The 18,655-nt window shown below is 44.3% G+C and overlaps 1 protein-coding gene across 3 annotated transcripts in view; it reads right to left on the bottom strand.

The window, feature by feature from the left end:
- Window positions 1-18,655, bottom strand: part of SYTL3 (synaptotagmin like 3) — a 72,743-nt gene that overhangs the window by 27,939 nt on the left and 26,149 nt on the right. For all 3 annotated transcript variants that reach the window (XM_030556667.1, XM_030556668.1, XM_030556669.1), the window contains 4 exons: window positions 13,525-13,589; window positions 3,854-3,905; window positions 1,802-1,868; window positions 808-880 (listed from right to left, as the gene is read on the bottom strand). In XM_030556667.1, the coding sequence (XP_030412527.1) occupies window positions 808-880; window positions 1,802-1,868; window positions 3,854-3,905; window positions 13,525-13,589 (257 nt within the window). The remainder of the gene's footprint in view (window positions 1-807; window positions 881-1,801; window positions 1,869-3,853; window positions 3,906-13,524; window positions 13,590-18,655) is intronic.

Genomic DNA, 18,655 nt, shown 5'->3' with positions numbered 1-18,655 from the left:
TACTCTAGCCATGAGGGACAACATTTACAACTGCCCCCAGTCTCTGCAGCAGGCAGCAGATTAGTAAAAATATATGCTAATTGTGGGGTCTCTGGTCTTCATAAGGGTCAGAGCTTGTTCTCTTCTGGCTACTGCTCCCTTTTGTTATGCACATAGGGCCAAAGTTTGCCCTCCAGTAGGTGCAGGTTGTTCCATATATGTATCCAAAGCCTAAACTTGCCCTCTAAAGTTATTGAAGAACAGAATAGCAATAAGTGAAAGAGGAAAATGAGGAGGATAAAGGATATCAGGATTAAAGATGAACTGACAGGTGAGGATGACTTTTAAAAACACATACACTGACAGGAAGTTAGAATGAGGGAGAAAGAGAAGGGAGAGGTTTTTTTTAAAAACTGATAGGAAAGAGAAAGACAATACTAAACCCTTCCTTCTGAAAGTGATCAAAGAAGGGCAATCTGTGACAAGTTCACTTGGGAAAGATGGATAATACAGCCATTACCACAATAGAAAGTTGGCATATTCCACACCACAATAGTTGAGTTTGCTGTAGTATTTTCAGGTTTTATCAGCACATATCTGAACTATTACAATTGTTTAAAAAAAACCAAACACTTTCATATATTGTCTTGTTGTGACTTAGCAAGAAAAGAGAGTGCTCAGCTTGTTAAATAATTAGAGGGAATTCTGATGGAAAATTAGACATGCCTTGTAACTATTTGTTGGTCCTAGCAGCAGTCACTAACAGACCCTTCACTTGTAACCACTTGTGGCTCAAATTTAAATGGCAAAGCACTGAAGGACACTTACTTTTCATATTTGTGGCAAGAGACAGAAACAAGTTTTCCACAGACTTATGAAAGCTTTTAGATTGGCTGATTTCCTGCAATTGAGAGAAAAAAAAATTGAGAGAAAACAAAGAACTGTGTTTTCAAAGCTTCCCATGTCACACGCCTTTAGAAACTGCAAAAACAGCATGTGTGTAAGATTGCACAGAGCTATCATTTCTGTAGCATTTATAAGCACATATTTTTGCACTACATGTAAATATTAGCACCAAAGTGTTTGGCTGGGGAATGGGGTGGCTCTTTCAACTGAGTTCTTTTGCAGCTACCAGCAGAAAACTCTGCAGGCAATTTCCATATTGCTTTCATAAATCTAAACAAATGACATAGCTAATTAATTTTTTACAATATTGTTTGCATTTAAATTAAGGTAAGAAAGAGTCTTATTAATCTTAGAGCTGCTGTAATGCTTCTGGCAGTCTGGATTCAGAGGATCCTCACAAGGATTGGAAGTAGAGCTAGTCAGAATTTTTCATCAAAATCAATGGTATTTAAGCATGTGTATAAAATTAAACATGTGCTTAAGTACTCTCCTGAGCAGGGAAGGGCTGCTGAATTAGGGCACCACAGCCCAATCCAGAGCCCTGTGAAGTCAATGGTAGTCTTCCAATTGATTTCAATGGATTTTGGATCTGGTCCTAATAATCCACCTGCTAGAAACTGTGATGAAATTGCAAACATCAAAATCATTCAGCTTTTTGCTCATTTATACAAACAACACATGCAAAGTTTTCATTACAAATGGCTAGGTAATGTGCACTAAAAAATTGGTGACTAATCTAATATGTCCCTAAGAGACCAACTCCTCAGAAAAAGGAACAAGACAAAGGAAATAAAAGCATAATTTATATTGCAACAAACTCCTAAACAATATTATGAGTTGTTGCTATGTGCTACACTTCTGTGGCTGGCCGTTTCCACTGAAAGAGCTTTTAGATATCTGCACATATAAACATTACCATTGCGGTGTTTCTCCCGGTGGTTTCAGTGAAAGGAGGGGGAGTAGGAGGAACCACAGAAATTTTACTAGGAAGTTAAGAGAAAAGAAACAATTAACATATTTTTCACAAGACTCTAATATTTACAGCTTTCGCAATCTCTTTCTTTGTTTCTTCTCTTTCCTCAAAGGAGCCACCTCTCTCCTGCAACCTAAAGATCTTGGGTGAGTCTGTGATACGCTTCTTACAGTTTCAGCAAAGAACTTGCAGCAACAAGAGTGGGGGCTAAAGTGGCTTTGCACACTCCTGATCCTCAGCTGCTCCAGCCAGTATAATTTAGACAGACCTGAGGGCCTATTTAAGTCACTGCAGCCTCCTTGGGCTGCTCTCTGGTCACCAGTGCATACTGTATCCCTGCCTCCACCCAGACACACCCCTGCTGACTCCATCATGCATGCATCTTCCTGCCATCTATGCCACAGGTTGTGAGAGGATCCTCAGAAATCAGCCTTATGGCCATCTTCCATGGTTCCTGTGCAGGAGAGAGCCACCCCTGGCTGGAATTGGGGCTTTTAGAATTTTGGACTTTTATTCCAGCCCAGCCCCTTCATGCAGCATAAAGAGGCCAGACCAGGAGCAATTATCTGCCCCTTGATCCTGTACTCCCAACACAATCAAAACCCCCAATGCAGACAATGCACTTCCCCTGTGCTTCTACTCCGGGGTCGGCAACCTATGGCACATGTGCCAAAGGTGGAACACAAGCGGATTTTTGATGGCATGCGCTGCTCTGGGGTTCCGGCTGCTGCCCCGTTGCCAGCCGGGGTCCCGGCCGCTGGCCCCCCTCAGACTGCTACCGGCCTGGGATTCTGCTCACCGAGGCCTGCAGGAGACTGAGCGGGGCTGACAGCTGGGACCCAACTGTCAAGGGGCTGGCAGCCGGAACCCTAGACCAGCAGCAGGCTGAGTGCTATTGGCACCCCAGACTGGCACCGGACTGAGCCACTCAGCCCTCCCATGGCTCTGAGCAGCCTGCCACTGGCCCACTCAGCCCGCTGCTGGCTGAGTAAATGGAACCCCAGACCGGCAGCAGGCTGAGCAGGACCAGCGGCTGGACCCCAGACCGGCCAGCGTGCTGAGCGGGGTTGGTGGGTGGAACCCCAGACAACGATCCCAGGGAAGGATCACAATAAATTGATAAGATCTGCATTTTAATTTTATTTTAAATGAAGCTTGTTAAATATTTTTAAAACCTTATTTACTTTAAACATAACAATAGTTTATTTATATAATATAGACAGAGAGAGAGAGAGAGAGAGAGAGAGACCTTCTACAATTTTAAGGTATGGAAAACCTTAAATTACAGTGAATTTGGCACACCACTTCTGAAAGCTTGCCAATCCCTGTTCTACTCTGTTCTATCTAGGTACTTATATGGTCTTCCTCACCATTGTATCTGACCTTCCACGGGTTCTCTGGTGATGCACCTATGCCCCACCAGAAAGCCTCGGTTTGCCCTATGATTTGTATCTATTCTTATTTACTCATTTTTAAAGGAACAAGATTCCTTTAACAGAATATATACTGCATACACTTAGGTGCACCTTGACAAACAGGGACCTTCCTGTCTTACATTTACTTAAAAAATAACAATAGGCAAAATCTCCAGTCAGTTTACTGCATGTTTGTACCACTAATATTTTTTCTGCAATGATTTTCAACCCAGATCATTTAAATAGAGCCTGTAAATGTGAAAAGCACTGGAGAAAAAGATCACAGCAAAATCCCATATGCTTCCCTGAATTTCCAATAAATTAAAGCAAGGAAACTGTTCAGCTAAAAGTAGGATTCTTTCTACTGTACTCCAACCTCTTTCTATAGAATGCACAAAGCCAAAAAGAGTGGCAATCCTTTTATAGTACTACTAATTGCATTCCAAACTTTTTTAAATCTTGAGATTTGCCATCTTGGTAATCAGAAAACTTAAGCAGCAAGCTGTTTTGTATTAGAAAATAAGTTCATTGTATTGTAGTCTCAGTGCCCTAGGACAATTTGTCCTTCTACAAGTCTTACCTCAGTTTTTGATAAGATTTTAAGAGCTTTGCGCCAACTGTTTCGTGTCTATCTATGAAGCAAGAAAATAACGTAAAGGTCATTTTGTAGCAATAATAATCATTAGCACTTAGATAACACTTTTCAGAATCAAAGTGCTTTCCGGCACTGGACTAAATATATAAAAGCTCCTGAGGATGTAAATCACTGTAGGTGAAATTAAACCCTGTGCAACAGGCCACCACAAGCCCTAAGCACCACTTAAATCCCACCTAAGCCAAAAACTGTTTTATTAGCTTACCTCACCCTCTCTTCAGAGGTAGTTTGGCAAGACTAAAGATGTTAATCACAGAAGTGTAGGACTGCAAGGGGCCTCAAGATGTCATCTAGTCCAGTCTCCTGCACTCAAGGAAGGACTGTGTAATAACTATACCATTCCTGACAGGTGATCGTCTAATCTGTTCTTTAAACCCTCCAATGGCGTAGATTCCACAATCTCTGTAGGCAATTTGTTCCAGTGCTTAATTACCCAGACAGGAAGTTTTTCCTAATGCCAAACCTAAACCTCCCTTGGTGCAATTTAAGCCGAGGGCTTCTTTTTCTATCCTCAGAGGTTAACAAGAACAATTTTTCTCCTTCCTCCTTGTAACAACCTTTTATGTACTTGGAAACTGTTATCATGTCTCCTCTCAATCTTCTCTTCTCCAGACAACCAAACCCAAGTTTTTCAATCTTCCCTCACAGGTCATGTTTTCTAGACCTTTAATCATTTTTGTTGCTCTTCTCTGAACTTTCTCCAATTTGTCCAGATCTTTTCTGAAATGTGGCGCCCAGAACTGGACACAATATTCCAGCTGAGGCCTTATCAGCACAAAGTAGTGTGGAATAATTAATTCTCATGCCTTGCTTACAACACTCCTGCTAATACATCCCAGAATGATGTTTGCTTTTTTTGCAACTGTGACACTGTTGACTCATATTTAGCTTGTGATCCACTACAACTCCCAGATCCCTTTCCATGGTACTCCTTCCTAGGCAGTTATTTCCCATTTTGTACATGTGCAATTGATTGTTTCTTCCTAAATGCATTTGTCCTTATTAAATTTCAGCCTATTTACTTCAGGACATTTCTCCAGTTTGTCCAGATCATTTTGAATATTCATCCTATCCTGCAAAGCATTTGCAACCCATCCCAGCTTGGTATCATCCGCAAATTTTATAAGTGTATGCTCTATGCCCATTATCTAAATCATTTATGAAGATATTGAACTGAACCAGACCCCAGACTGATCCCTGCAGGACCCCACTTGAGATGCATTTCCAGCTTGACTGTGAAAAACTGCTCATAAATACAGAAAAGTAATCTTATCTTATTCCCAGATACTGGGCTTATCTATCTAAGATACTTATATGGTCCCCATCACCATAGTATCTGAGTACTTCACAACATTTTAATGTATTTATCCTCACACTCTTGCATGGTAGGGAGGTACTATTATCCCCATTTTACGGATGGGGAACTGAGGGCAGGTCTACACTTAAAATGCAGGATCAGCGCTTAAGTGAAGATGCTCCTTCACCAATGGGAGAGAGCTCTCCCATCACTGTAATTAATCCACCTCTCCGAGAGGCACTAGTTATGTCACACCCCTGAGCAATGTAGTTATATTGACATAGGTCTGTAGTGTAGAACTTGCCTGAGGCACAGATCTAAGTGACTCGCCAAGGGTCACACAGGAAGTCTGTGGCAGAGCAGGGAATTGAACCAGTCTCCAAGTCCGAGGCTAACCACTACTAGCTCATCCTTCCTCTCTAGGGTGCTAAGTGGACATAAATGGGACCTGAGTAGTGCATAGGCCTTGTGCTGACCAATGCACAGAAGTAAATATGACCTATAAAACAAGCACTGTGAAAAGTAGTGCAAATGAACATGCAGAAAAGTAATACCCATGAAAGCACTTTCAATGTGATTTTGAAAAGGTCTTTTCATTTTTCACACAATACATTTGAACAATTATGAATACGTACCAGTGACTCTCAAACAATAAAGAGACTGTGTATAAAGCTTGGGTCATCCAATCAGGGAGCAGAAACAATGCCACATGACTTAGATGACCAATCATAAGGCATTAAGAACAACAATCATACATGCTTTATCAATCATGAACAATTAGAGTAATAAAAATCACAAACAGACAAAAGTTGTAAACTAAATTCATTTAATAAATGGAAAACAGCAAGTAACTGGCTCATTGCTAAGTCACTGTTAGCAATGTCAGCATGCCACTAGTAATATTGCTTTAAGAGCAATGTGGGTATTGTGGTCTGTTGCAGAAGACATCATTAACTATAACAATAGAGGAGGTAACACCTTTTAACAGTTGGGTTTGGTGGTAATAATAATTTTTTCTAAATGTTATAAAGTTTACCAAGGGTCCTGAATTTGATGTTCAGTTGACTGTAAAGACAATTTACAGTGAGTAATGTCTGGTATCTTGGTTTATTGCAGCTTTAAATGCCTCTTTAGCCTATTACAGTAGAACTTCAGAGTTAAGAACACCCGAGTTACAACCTGACCAGTCAACCACACACTTCATTTGGAACGGAAATACACAATCAGGCAGCAACAGAGACAAAAAAACAAATACAGTACAGTACTGCGTTAGACATAACCTACTCAAAAAAATAAAGGGAAAGTTTTAAATAAAAGATTTGACAAAGTAAATAAACTGTTTCTGTGCTTGTGGCACCTTAGAGACTAACAAATTTATTAGAGCATAAGCTTTCGTGGGCTAAAACCCATTTCACTGGATGCATGCAGTGGAAGATACAGTAGGAATATATATGTTCTCTGTGTATATATATTTTCTTACTGTATATTCCACTGCATGCATCCGATGAGGTGGGTTTTAGCCCATCAAAGCTTATGCTCAAATAAATTTGTTAGTCTCTAAGGTGCCACAAATACTCCTCGTTCTTTTTGCTGATACAGACTAACATGGCTACAGCTCTGAAACCTGTTTCTGTGCTTGTTTCATTTAAATTAAGATGGTTAAAAGCAATGTTTTAGTCCTGCATAGTAAAGTTTCAAAGCTGTATTGAGTCAATGTTCAGTTGTAAACTTTTGAAAGAACAACCGTAATGTTTTGTTCAGAATAACAAACATTTCAGAGCTACAAACAACCTCCATTCCCGAGGTGTTTGTAACTCTGAGGTTCTACTGTAATTTACTATTTAGTAAAAGCAGCTAATTGTTTTTATGAAGGTTGGTTGTTTAAGTTGCTAAAATATTGACAGGAGAAGTGGCATACCAGTATAGCATTTCATTTTTTTAAAGCCTATAACATGGAAAGAATAAAAATGTTAGCCATAGTATATGCTACGTGTGTTGCATTTTATGCATCCGAAGAAGTGAGCTGTAGCCCACAAAAGCTTATGCTAAAATAAATTTGTTAGTCTCTAAATTGCCACAAGTACTCCTGTTCTTTTTGCAGATACAGACTAACACGGCTACTACTCTGAATTCTGTCATAGTATACGCTAGTAAATTAACTTTATATAGTGAACAGCTAATCTTGCATTACGCTATCAAGCCAAAAGAGGGCTCTGTTCCTACACTCTTGGAGGATGCATAACTAAGCACAATGAAGTGTTGCAGTTATCTATCCACAGAGACCTGATCCTGAAGGGTGATGAATGTCATCAACCACGGTTTACTGCATTGGGAATTGAGAGCACTCAGCACCCTGTAGGACCAGGCCCAATGTCTGAGAAAAAATGATTACTAACTTCTCGTAACTTGTTCTTTGAGAAGTGTTGTTCATGTCCATTCCAATCAGGTGTGTGCGCGTGCACGTGCATGTTGGCTGGAAGATTTTTCCCCTAGCAGCATCCATCGGGTCAGCCTCGGCGCCCCTTGAAGTTGCACCCTCAAGGCGCCTAATATATATCCCTGCCAACTTGCCACCCCTTCAGTTTCTTCTTGCCGGCTACTCCAACCGAAGGGTAGGAGGTTGGTTATTGGAATGGACATGAACAACAGATCTCGAAGAACAACAGTTACGAGAAGTGAGTAACCGTTTTTTCTTCTTCAAGTGCTTGTTCATGTCCATTTCAATCAGGTGACTCTCAAGCCAAATTCAGAAGGAGGGATTGGAGCTGTCCACTGATTGGAGTACTGCTCTTCCGAAGGCTGTATTGTCTCTGGCCTGCCAGGTGACTGCATAGTGTGCGGCGAAAGTGTGTATGGCTGCTCTGCAGATTTCCTGGGCGGGAACTTGAGCCAGGCACACCATCGATGAAGTCTGTGCCCTGGTAGAGGGCACTGTGATTAAAGGCGTAGGAACCCTTGCCAGGTTGTAGCACTCGCTGATACAGGCCACGATCCATGATGAAATGGGCTGGGGTGAAACCAGCTGGTCTTTCATTCTGTCTGCAACTGCCATGAAGAGCTGGACCGACTTCTTGAATGGCTTTGTTCTCTTGATACAGAAAGTGAGAGCTCTGCGGACATCCAGAGTGTGGAGTCTCTGCTCCCTGTTGTTAGAATGAGGTTTAGGGTAGAAAACTGGAAGGAAAATATCCTGATTGATGTGGAACTGCGACACAACCTTCAGGAGGAAAGAAGGGTGGGGCAGGGTCACGATCCTGTCCAAGCTGTCCTTGGCTGGTTGATAGACAGATGCTAGCCACATCTGTAGTGGCCGAAGCCTGAGTCTGCCGTGTCATACCACCTATGTACAAGCTGCCATGTGCCCGAGAAGCCTCAGGCAGTTTCTCGTGGTAGTGGTGGGAAACTGAGTGATTCCCTGGATCATGTCGTTGAGGGCTTGAAACCTTGCCTGTGGGAGGAATCCCCTGGCTTGGGTCGAGTCCAGTACTGCCCCTATGAACCCTATCTTCTGGACAGGGAACAGAGTCTATTTTGCTTCATTTAGGAGCAGACCCAGGTTGTCGAAGGTGGCTTTGATAAACGCGACCTGAGTTTCCACCTGTGTCCTGGAGTGGCCTTTGATCAGCCAGTCACTGAGGTACAGAAATACCTGTACCTGATGTCTCTGCAGAAAAGCAGCAACAACTGCCATGCATTTGGTGAATACTCGAGGGGATGCTGACAGGACGAATGGGAGGACAGTAAATTGGTAGTGGGAACCACTGACCACAAACTTGAGGAACTTCCTGTGGTTCTGAGCGACTGCGATGTGAAAATATGTGTCCCTCAAACCGAGGGCAGCATACCAGTCTGCTGGATCTAGTGAAGGGATGATGGAGGCCAGGGAGACTTGTTGAGCTCATGCAGATCTAGGATAGGCCTGAGGCTGCCTTTGGCTTTCGGTATTAGGAAATACCAAGCATAGAAGCCCTCACCCCTGCGCTCCAGAGGAACCTCCTCCACTGCCCCTAGTGATAGGAGTGACTGCACTTCCTGAATGAGAAGTTGCTCGTAATAAGGGTCCCTGAAGAGGGACGGGGAAGGAGGGTGGAAGGGCAGGAGGGCACAGAATTGGATGGAGTACCCTCTCTCCACCCAGTGAAGCACCCAGTGTTCTGAGGGGATACGGGACCATGCACAGTAGAAAGGAGATAGACGGGAGGAAAAGGTAAGGCGAGTTAGATCCAGTCTGTGATCTGGTGTGCCGTCCTCAACCGCACCTTCAAAAGGCTGGGTTAGGGCCAGAGGCCGATTTGGGCTGGCCAGAGCCCTGAGTTGAGGAAGGGTGTTGCCTCCTCCTGCCACTCCTGTTCTTCCTCCAAGAACCGTCCTGTCGGCTCTGCTGCTGGAACCTTTGAGGAGGTTGTGGGCAGAAGTGTCTTTGCTGCATGGCGGGGGTGTTCAGGCCCAAGGATTTGAGGGTGGCTCAGGAGTCTTTCAGGCTGTGCAGCTACTTGTTTGTCTTTTCAGAAAACAGAGTCTCGCCCTCAAATGGGAGATCCTGAATGGTTTGCTGGACCTCGTAGGGTAACCCTGAGAGTTGGAACCAAGCACTGCGCCACATAGCTACCTCCATCACCATCACTCTAGTGGCAGCATCTGCAGCGTCTAATACAGCCTGCAGGGAAGCTGGGAGACTAGCTTCCCTTCCTCTACCAAGGCTGTGAACTCCGCTTGTGAATCTGAAGGGATGAGTTCCATGAACTTTGTCATTGCTGCACAGGTGTTGTATGAGTACCCGCTCACAATGGCCATTGGTTAGCAATACGGAGCTGCAAACCACCTGTCGAGTGGTTTGCAGCTCCAGATTTCTACCCACAAGGTCTAAGTGTTTAGCATCCCTGTTCTTTGGGGAGGGTCCTTGGAAGCCCTGTCTCTCATGCTGGTTAGCCACATCAACCACCAGGGAGTCAGGAGACGGGTGAAAGTATCAATGCTCGAACCCCCTGGAGGAAACAAAATACTGCCACTCGTTGCGTTTGGCAGTAGGAGGCAGGGATGCTGGCATCTGCCACAGGGTCTTAGTGGTGTCCACAATGGTCTTTATAAGTGGCAAGGCTATACGTGACAGTCCCGAGGGTGCTAGGATGTCCACCATGGGATCAGTCTCCTCCACCACCTCCTCGGCCTTGATGCCCAGACCTTGGGGGGCCCTACGCAGCAACTGCTGTAGCACTCTCTTGTCCTCTGATGCAGGGGCTATGGCTGTCCCCACCAATGCTTCATCCAGTGATGAAGAGGAGGAAGCGTGTGCCAAGAGTGGAAGCTCCCTACCATATACCCTTGAGTGGTCATGTGACTCTCAGGGCAGCATTGGAGGTAATGGTGCCATTGACGGTGCCGGGGCTGTGGATGTCGAAGCACACATCAGCGCTGCCATCATCCCTACTGGAGGGAGCTGCATCAACATGCTCATAGGAGCAACTGGAAGCAGGGGGCCCAGTGCCGACATCGGCACTGGGGCCGCCAGTGCCTGCATCAAGGTCGATGTTGACAATGGTGCAGGCGTGGGAGACGGGTGTGTCAACACTGTGAAGGGCAGTGCGAGGTCGGAGCCGAGCACGGTGCCAGAGTCGACGACGGAGCCCAAGGCAGAGGTGTCAGGACTGTAAGCACCAAGGGCAGATGTGCAGCGGAAAGTGGCACGAAGGTGGTAGAGGCCATGGAAGACATCACAGACTGTGGACCTGGGTTCCTCCCTGGCCCTGGTGAAAAGCCCAGGGGGTCTAGAAGGGCAACTGAGGCAGGTTCTGCCACTGCAGAGGCCACGCCTGGGGCTCTCTCCTGTCTCTACTGGACCTTGATCTGCGACTTCTGCTCCTCCCAGAGCAATAGGAGGCAGACTCTGACTCCGAGGTCTCAGACACTGAAGACCATGGAGGAGCTGATCCTCAGTGTCTTGAACATTGAGAGCTCTCTGTCCAAGTGGTAGGCGCCAAGGGACATGGCAAGGGAGATCCTCTTGACATCATAGCCAGCTTCCCCTTCGAATGCACCAGAGGATGCGGATCCGCTGGCACTGAGGATTCCTCCCTGGCAGGCGAGAACGGTGCTGCGAGATGGAAGAGGTCCGAGCAGCCTGGTACAGTTCCAGCGTCGACAGGAGCTGCAGCTGCTGTGTAGGTGCCGATGATCGAGGCGGGGCCAGACTTGACTGCCACACTTGGACAGGAGTCGACTCGGCCCCTGCAGGGGATCCTGAGGAGTGACCCACTTAGGGTTGCACGTCTTGTCACTTGGCTGGAGGAGAATGGTCATCCGGCTTCTTCTTTTGAGGCACTTGCGAGTGGGAATGGTGCCTATTATCAGATGGGCCCCGTTTCTTGGTGCCGAGCTTGCCAACGGCACTGGGGCACTCTGCGTCAAGGACGACACAGTAGGGGTCAGGTCTCCCAAGGCCGGGTTTGAGTGGGAGCATACAGCTGCCTCCATGAGGATCACCTTGAGCTGCTGTTCCCGTTCCTTAAGAGTTCTCGTACAGAACTCACGGCAGATCTTACAACCATCTTTCTGATGGGTCTCCCCCAGGCACCGTAGACACGACAAGTGAGGGTCACTCTTTGGCATGTGCTTGGCGTGGGCCACACAATTTTTGAAACCGGGGGACCACGGCATACCATGGCTCCAGGAAGCAGAGTGCGGGGGGCAACAAATTCTATACTAACACACTAATAACACTAATGAACTAACTATATAAAAGCAGATAAAAAATGAACTTGCTGAGCAAGAGCTAAGGGAAGTTCCAGCCACAGTCACTGGAGGTAAGAAGGAAATGAAGGGGCAGCGGGACGGCAGGGCTACATATTAGGCGCCATGAAGGCACGACCAGGAGGCGCCCAGGCTGACCCGATGGATGCTGCTAGGAGAAAAATCTTCCGGCCAACACGCACATGCGCTCACACACACCTGATTGGAATGGACATGAACAAGCACTCGAAGAAGAATAACAAAAGATCACTTTTCTGTATTTGTGAGAGGTTGTTTAGATTTACATCTTTAAACTCACCAACCACCTGTGAAGAGAGAGTGAGATGAGCTCATATAACAACCTTTGGAACTCCACTGCCCGTAAGAAGGTGAATCAACCAACATTATTAAATTGGGAAGTGTGTTCTGTCTAGAAGGGGATTCAGTGAAGTCTATAAATAACTGCTGTTATCTGATTTTTAGCAAGGAAGTGTATCATTACTCAGCTTCTCATTTTGTTTTGATGCCAGCTTTCAGTGAATGCCTGTTGTTTCAAAGACTGCTTGCTTATTTAATGTATAACATCCTTTTTCTCTTACATTGCTAATGTTTTCCCAGATAAACAGAGCTCCCTGAGGTGGTATTTTAAGGACCACTGCCTACTGGCTTCTCCTTCTACATCTAAAGTCATAAAATGGGGATACTTTGGCCCAGGTTGTGTCATTTAGACACAGGTCTCAGTTAGGGGAAGTGGGAAGCTACACGATCCCCAGGGGAGCTCAAGAAAGGACTATGACTCATAAAACACAATCCTTTCCCCAGAATGCAGGGATAGAGCGCACACTGCAGCAGCCCTTTGCGTGATGCAGTATGTTCCTCACTCACCTGACCTTCTTTGGGTGCCTGTGCTGTGGATGGGGATGGATCTGCCACCTCCACACAGCTGTTGGCTACTTTGTGTCCCCAGCGGCATAGGAGGGCACTACACAAGGGGGATGGCATAACTGGGCTCCAAATGGGTTGTGGTTTAGGTTCCCATAGATTAGTATGTGCTGAACACTGTCTCACAGTAGGTTTGTAAATTTCTCCTTTTTATTGTCTATTCCATCCTGTCCTCTTTATAGGCTTTGAACCTGCACCACTGAAAGCAATGGGAACTTTGCCATAACTTAAAAGGCTGCAAGACATTGCCTTGCAGTCCACATACCCTACTGCATATATATTTATTTCAGACCTTTGTATTTCTTATTCGCCTTAAGGTGCATACTTATTTGGTGCTCACAATTTCAGTCACATTGTTCAAATTAAAATGGTTATCATATTTTCATATTACCCAGCCAAAGTACTTTGCCCTTTAAAGGCCTTCTTCTGGTTTATGCTTAAGGCAAAAAGGCAGGCATTCTGCTGTCTTACACCCACTGTAGAGACACATACCACAAGATCTAGTCTTTATTTCAGACTTACTAAATGGGCTAAAAATGAAACAAAGTAGCGTATCAAGATTTTGTATTGTATATTGCTTAGATGAGGACTATACACGGCAAAGCAGTTTGTTGCCTGCTCCAGTAATTACCTTCAGCTGGGAATTTCTTGGCACGTTCCTCAAAGAACCATTCCCCAGTCTTTACTTTCATGTCTCTGAAAAACAAACAACACACATATGAGCCTTTTACACAGTTTCCAAGATGAATTTTCATGACCATATACATGTGGACTTAAGACAAAAATCTGTTTAACAGTCAAAGGCTACAGAGCGACCCTTCTTAATTGTACAGTATAACTAATGGGAGATGGCTACAATCTGACCCCGAGTTTGAGGGCAAAAGGATCAGCTTTGTTCTCCCGGTAAGAGCTGTTCTGCGCTGACGTAAGTATTATCTAGAGTTTAAAGCAACACGCTGGAAGTCAAGAGTCCTTGATTCTATTTGGAGCTCTGCACCTGACCCGCTCTGTGACCTCAGATAAGGCCCTTAGGGCTGGCTTGCTGTTTACTGCCATAGCGTAAAAGTACTGTAGTGTGCACTCCGACGTGTAAGTCAGAATGGCTAAATAAGAGCAGCACATGCTGCAGTGTCATAACCCTAGAAGAAGGTGCAACACACTCTCTCCTCATTGATGTGGACAGTGTGGTGGTGCCATGGCCTAACCCAGGGGTAGGCAACCTATGGCCTGTGTGCCAAAGGTGGCACGCGAGCTGATTTTCAGTGGCACTCACACTGCCTGGGTCCTGGCCACCAGTCCGGGGGCTCTGCATTTTAATTTAATTTTAAATGAAGCTTCTTAAACATTTTAAAAACATTATTTACTTTACATACAACAATAGTTTAGTTATATATTATAGACTTAGAGAAACAGACCTTCTACAAACGTTAAAATGTATTACTGGCATGCGAAACTTTAATTTAGAGTGAATTAATGAAGACTCGGCACAGCACTTCTGAAAGGTTGCCGACCCCTGGCCTAACCTGAACCTTACCCTGCTCCTCTTTCGAGAAGCTAGTGCCACTGGTGGCAACTGTAATGCACAGTACCTGCATGCATCAGATCATGAGATCAAATAGGTGATGTTTAATGAGTATGAACTGCATATAAGGACAGATCCTTGAGAAAAATTCAAAACCAAAAGACTATATATAATTCTGACTGAAATTCACAAAGGCCAGGAAATGCAGCAATTGGGCTGCTACTCTGGTTCTCAACTCATTCCCTTTTAAAATATGGTACAATGTTTAGGATGCTGTGTGCTTTTGTTGCAGCTTGGTTTTAGGTTCTATTTTTAGGCACCTAAATAAGTGTCTTTGTATTCAGAGGAGCTGAACACCTGCAACTTTCACTTACTCTATTGGAAATGGAGTATGTTCAGCTCCTCTTGAAATCAAGCCATTTATTTAGCTGTCTAACCATAGATTTTGGTATTTAACTTAAGACAATGGAATCTGAAAATTTGGCAGTAGAGGTTCTGGCACAACTGTAATGGACACTGCTTTAAACCCAATATAATGATTAGGCGTGAAAGGATTAGATTTGTATCAGTAAATGAAGGTAAACATCTACTTCACCATACACACACAAACTGAAGAAAAGTATTTTCCATCAATAATAATCAAAATTTATAGATAGACACAGTAAGAAAAGTACTGCTTGAGAACTTATTAAAGTTTGATTTGAGGATATTTACTTTGTATATTTTGACATGTGATGTAGACAATGTGTGTTTTGACGGTTATAAAGCTTCAGTTTTTTGAACCTCAACGTCTACTATCAAGAAATAATTATTGTCTGCCCCCCATTGTGTGAACTCCCCCCATAATTTCCCACAGCTGTGAAAATGTAAATCTATAAATGAAGAAAAAGATGCTTAAAACTCATAATTTTGTGCGACTGTGAAAATTTAATCAGATAAAAATAGAAAAAATGCTTAAAAATAAACACCTATATTATCCATTGAAATTATAAAAAAGTAAAAAGCAAATTCTGCCAAGCCTAACTAAAGTTTTGAACAGTGCTAATCCTTCTAAGCCTAACTATAGTGAGTCATCCCTTTGTATCTTAAATAATTTGTTTTCCTGCTTGCTTTCAATAATGTATGGCTTTCATTTTGGTCTTCATCACTATTAGATGGCTATTAAAGCAAAACAACCCAGAATTTATTACAGTTTGCAAACACTGAAATAATACTGTCTGGCCAGAATCTAGTTTTATTTTACCTATGCATCCTACTGTCTGTTGCTTGTTAAGAAAGTGCCTTTTTTCTACAAGAAAGTAAGCATCCTGTTACAGTGGTTCCATAGTTCTGGAGAAAGGAATACTGATCTGTAATGTTTAGATTGCTTTAAATGGATGCAATCAACATGAAATCTGAACTTTTTTTTTTTCTCCAAACAATAGGATTCAAGTTGTTTCAGATCATACAACTGCTTCTGAGTCCTCTGGTTTTAATACTGCATTTTCCAAAACATCTTTCTCTCCCTAGTTGTGTGAATGATCCATACAAATAGGGAAACTGACTGACTATAGAGGGGAAACAGTAGAACAGAATTCACCCAGAGAGAGACCTACTGCAAAGCTACTGAAGCCACTAAGAGTCTTATCTATCCATCTTAGGTCCTTATAAGGCTCCATCATCATAGTGTTGGAGGGCTTGATAATTTTTAATGTATTTATTCTCACAAAATCCCTGTGAGGTAGGGCAGTGCTATTATCCCTATTTTACAGATGGGGAATTGAGGCACACTGAGGCTAAGTGACATTCCCAAAGTCACATAGGTTACCATTAACTTAACTGGGCTGTGGATCAGATACAAAGTGAAATCAAATGCATAAAACAATCAAAGAAAACCAGACAAAAATAAATATATTTTCTCTAAACTCATTCTATTATTTGTAACTTTAGCAGGTAAAAATATTCAAAGTGTAATGTTTAAATTTTCTTAGATTCATACATTTTAAGGCCAGAAGGCCTTATGACCATCTAGTCCAGGGATGGGGAACCTTTTTTCTATCAGGGACCACTGACCCACATAAAAAATCAGTCATGGGCCACACACAGCCCTGTACTGGGCAGGGAGGATGCTCGAGGCTTCCCCTAGGCTCCAGGGTGGAGACAGAAATGCAGGGTTCAGTGTGTGGGAGGGGGCTACAAGCTGGGGCAGGGGGTTGAGGTATGGGAGGGGGTGAGGGCTCTGACTGGGATTGCGGGCTCTGGTGTGGGGCCAGGGATGAGTGGTCTGGGGTTCAGAAAGAGGCTCCAAACTGAGGCCAAGGGATTTGGAGTGCAGGAACGTGCTCAGGGTTGGGGCAGGGGGTTGGGGTGTGGGAGAAGGTATGGCGTGCGGGGTCTGGGAGGGAGTTACAGTGCAGGAGGGGGTTCCGACTTGGGGCACTGGGGTTGGTGTGTGGGTGATGCTTATCTCAGGCGGCTCCTGGTCAGTGGTACAGAGGGGCTAAGGCAGGCTCCCTGCCTGCTGGGGCTCCACTCTGCTCTCAGAAGTGGCTGCCATGTTCAGCGCCTAGGCAGAGGGGCGAGAGGGCTCTGCACGGTGCATGCTGCCTGCGCCCACAGGCACTGCCCCCACAGGTCCCATTGGTCACGATTCCTGGCCAATGGGATATGCAGAGCCAGCGCTGGGGACGGGGGCAGCGTGCAGAGCTTTCCTGATCGCCCCTGCTCCTAGGGGCCACAGGGACATGCTGGGAGTGGCACAGAGCCAACCAGACTTCTGGCAATCCGGCGAGCCGGTGCTGGCGGCTCAAGCCCTGTGGAGGGTGGGGGGAAAAGGGCGCCAAGGCTCAGGGCTTCCAGCCTGCAGCATGGAGACTTGCCATGGGCCAGATGAAATGAAGCAGAGGCCGGATCCAGCCGCAGGTTCCCCACCCCAATCTAGTCTGACCTACACACCACAGGCCAGTGATCTTCACCCAGTAATTCCTGCCTCAAGCCTATATCTCGTGGTTGGACTAGAGCATACTTGTTAAAAAGACATTCAATCTAGACTTAAAGACGTCAAGTGGTGGTGAATCCATCACAACACTGGGTAACTTGATCCAGTGGTTAATTACATTCATTGTTCTAAATGTGCACCTTATTTCTAGCCTGTATTTATCTAGCTTCAGCTTCCAACCACTGGGCATTGTTATGCCTTTATCACATTTAAGAGCCCCATGCTATCAGAACTTCTCGCCATGTAGCTATATAAACCACATATTAGATAAATAGAGTGAACTTCTTCAGTCTTCCACTGTAAGGCAAGTTTTTCAGACCTTAAATCATTCTTGCAGCTCTTTTCTGAACTATTCCAATTTTTCAATACCCTTTTGGAGTGTGGAGACCAGACCTGGACAGACTATTCTAGTAGCAGTCTCACCGGTGCTGTACATAAGAAAGGCCATACTGGTTCAGACCAAAGGTCCAGCTAGCCCATTACCCGACAGTGGCCAGTGCTCCAGAGGGAATGAACAGAATAGATAATCAAGTGATCCATCTCCTGTCGCTCATTCCCAGCTTCTGGCAAACGTACATATACATAAGTTATATCAACTTTCTATTTGATTTTCCCCTGGTTATACATCCAGGAATTGCATTAGCCAGTTTAGTCAAAGTAAGACACAGGAAGCTCATATTCTATTAGTTATTCATCAGGACCCCCTAGGTCCATTTCAGAGTCCCCGCTTCCAAAACAGAGTCCCCAATACTGTAATTGAGCTATAGGCATTGTATGTTGTTCAAATGAACTCATCTTACCAAGTGATCTACACTGCTCTGTATACTTGACCTATCCTTATTATTATTTACCACTTTACCTATTTTCATATCACCTGCACACTTTGCCAGTGAAGATATAATATTTTCTTCTAGATCATTGATAAACATACAAAATAGCTTTACTCCAAGAAAAGATCCCTGTGGGAGCCCACTAGAAACACCTGCTTTGGATGATAATTCCCCATTTACAATTATTTTTGAGGTTTATCGATTAGCCAGTTTTTAATCCATTTAATATGTGATATATTGATTTTGTATAATGCTAATTTTTTAATCAGAATGTTATGCGAAACTAAATCAAACACCTTACAGAAGTCTAAATCCATACTATGCCAATACAACAAGGAGTCCAGTGGCACCTTAAAGACTAACAAATTTATTTGGGTAAATGACCTCACTTCTTCAGATGCATGGTCTTTTACCCACGAAAGCTTATGCCCAA

This window comes from Gopherus evgoodei, chromosome 3, assembly GCF_007399415.2.
Source record: "Gopherus evgoodei ecotype Sinaloan lineage chromosome 3, rGopEvg1_v1.p, whole genome shotgun sequence".
Taxonomy (NCBI): Eukaryota; Metazoa; Chordata; order Testudines; family Testudinidae; genus Gopherus; species Gopherus evgoodei.
This window is presented reverse-complemented; position numbering and strand designations above follow the sequence as displayed.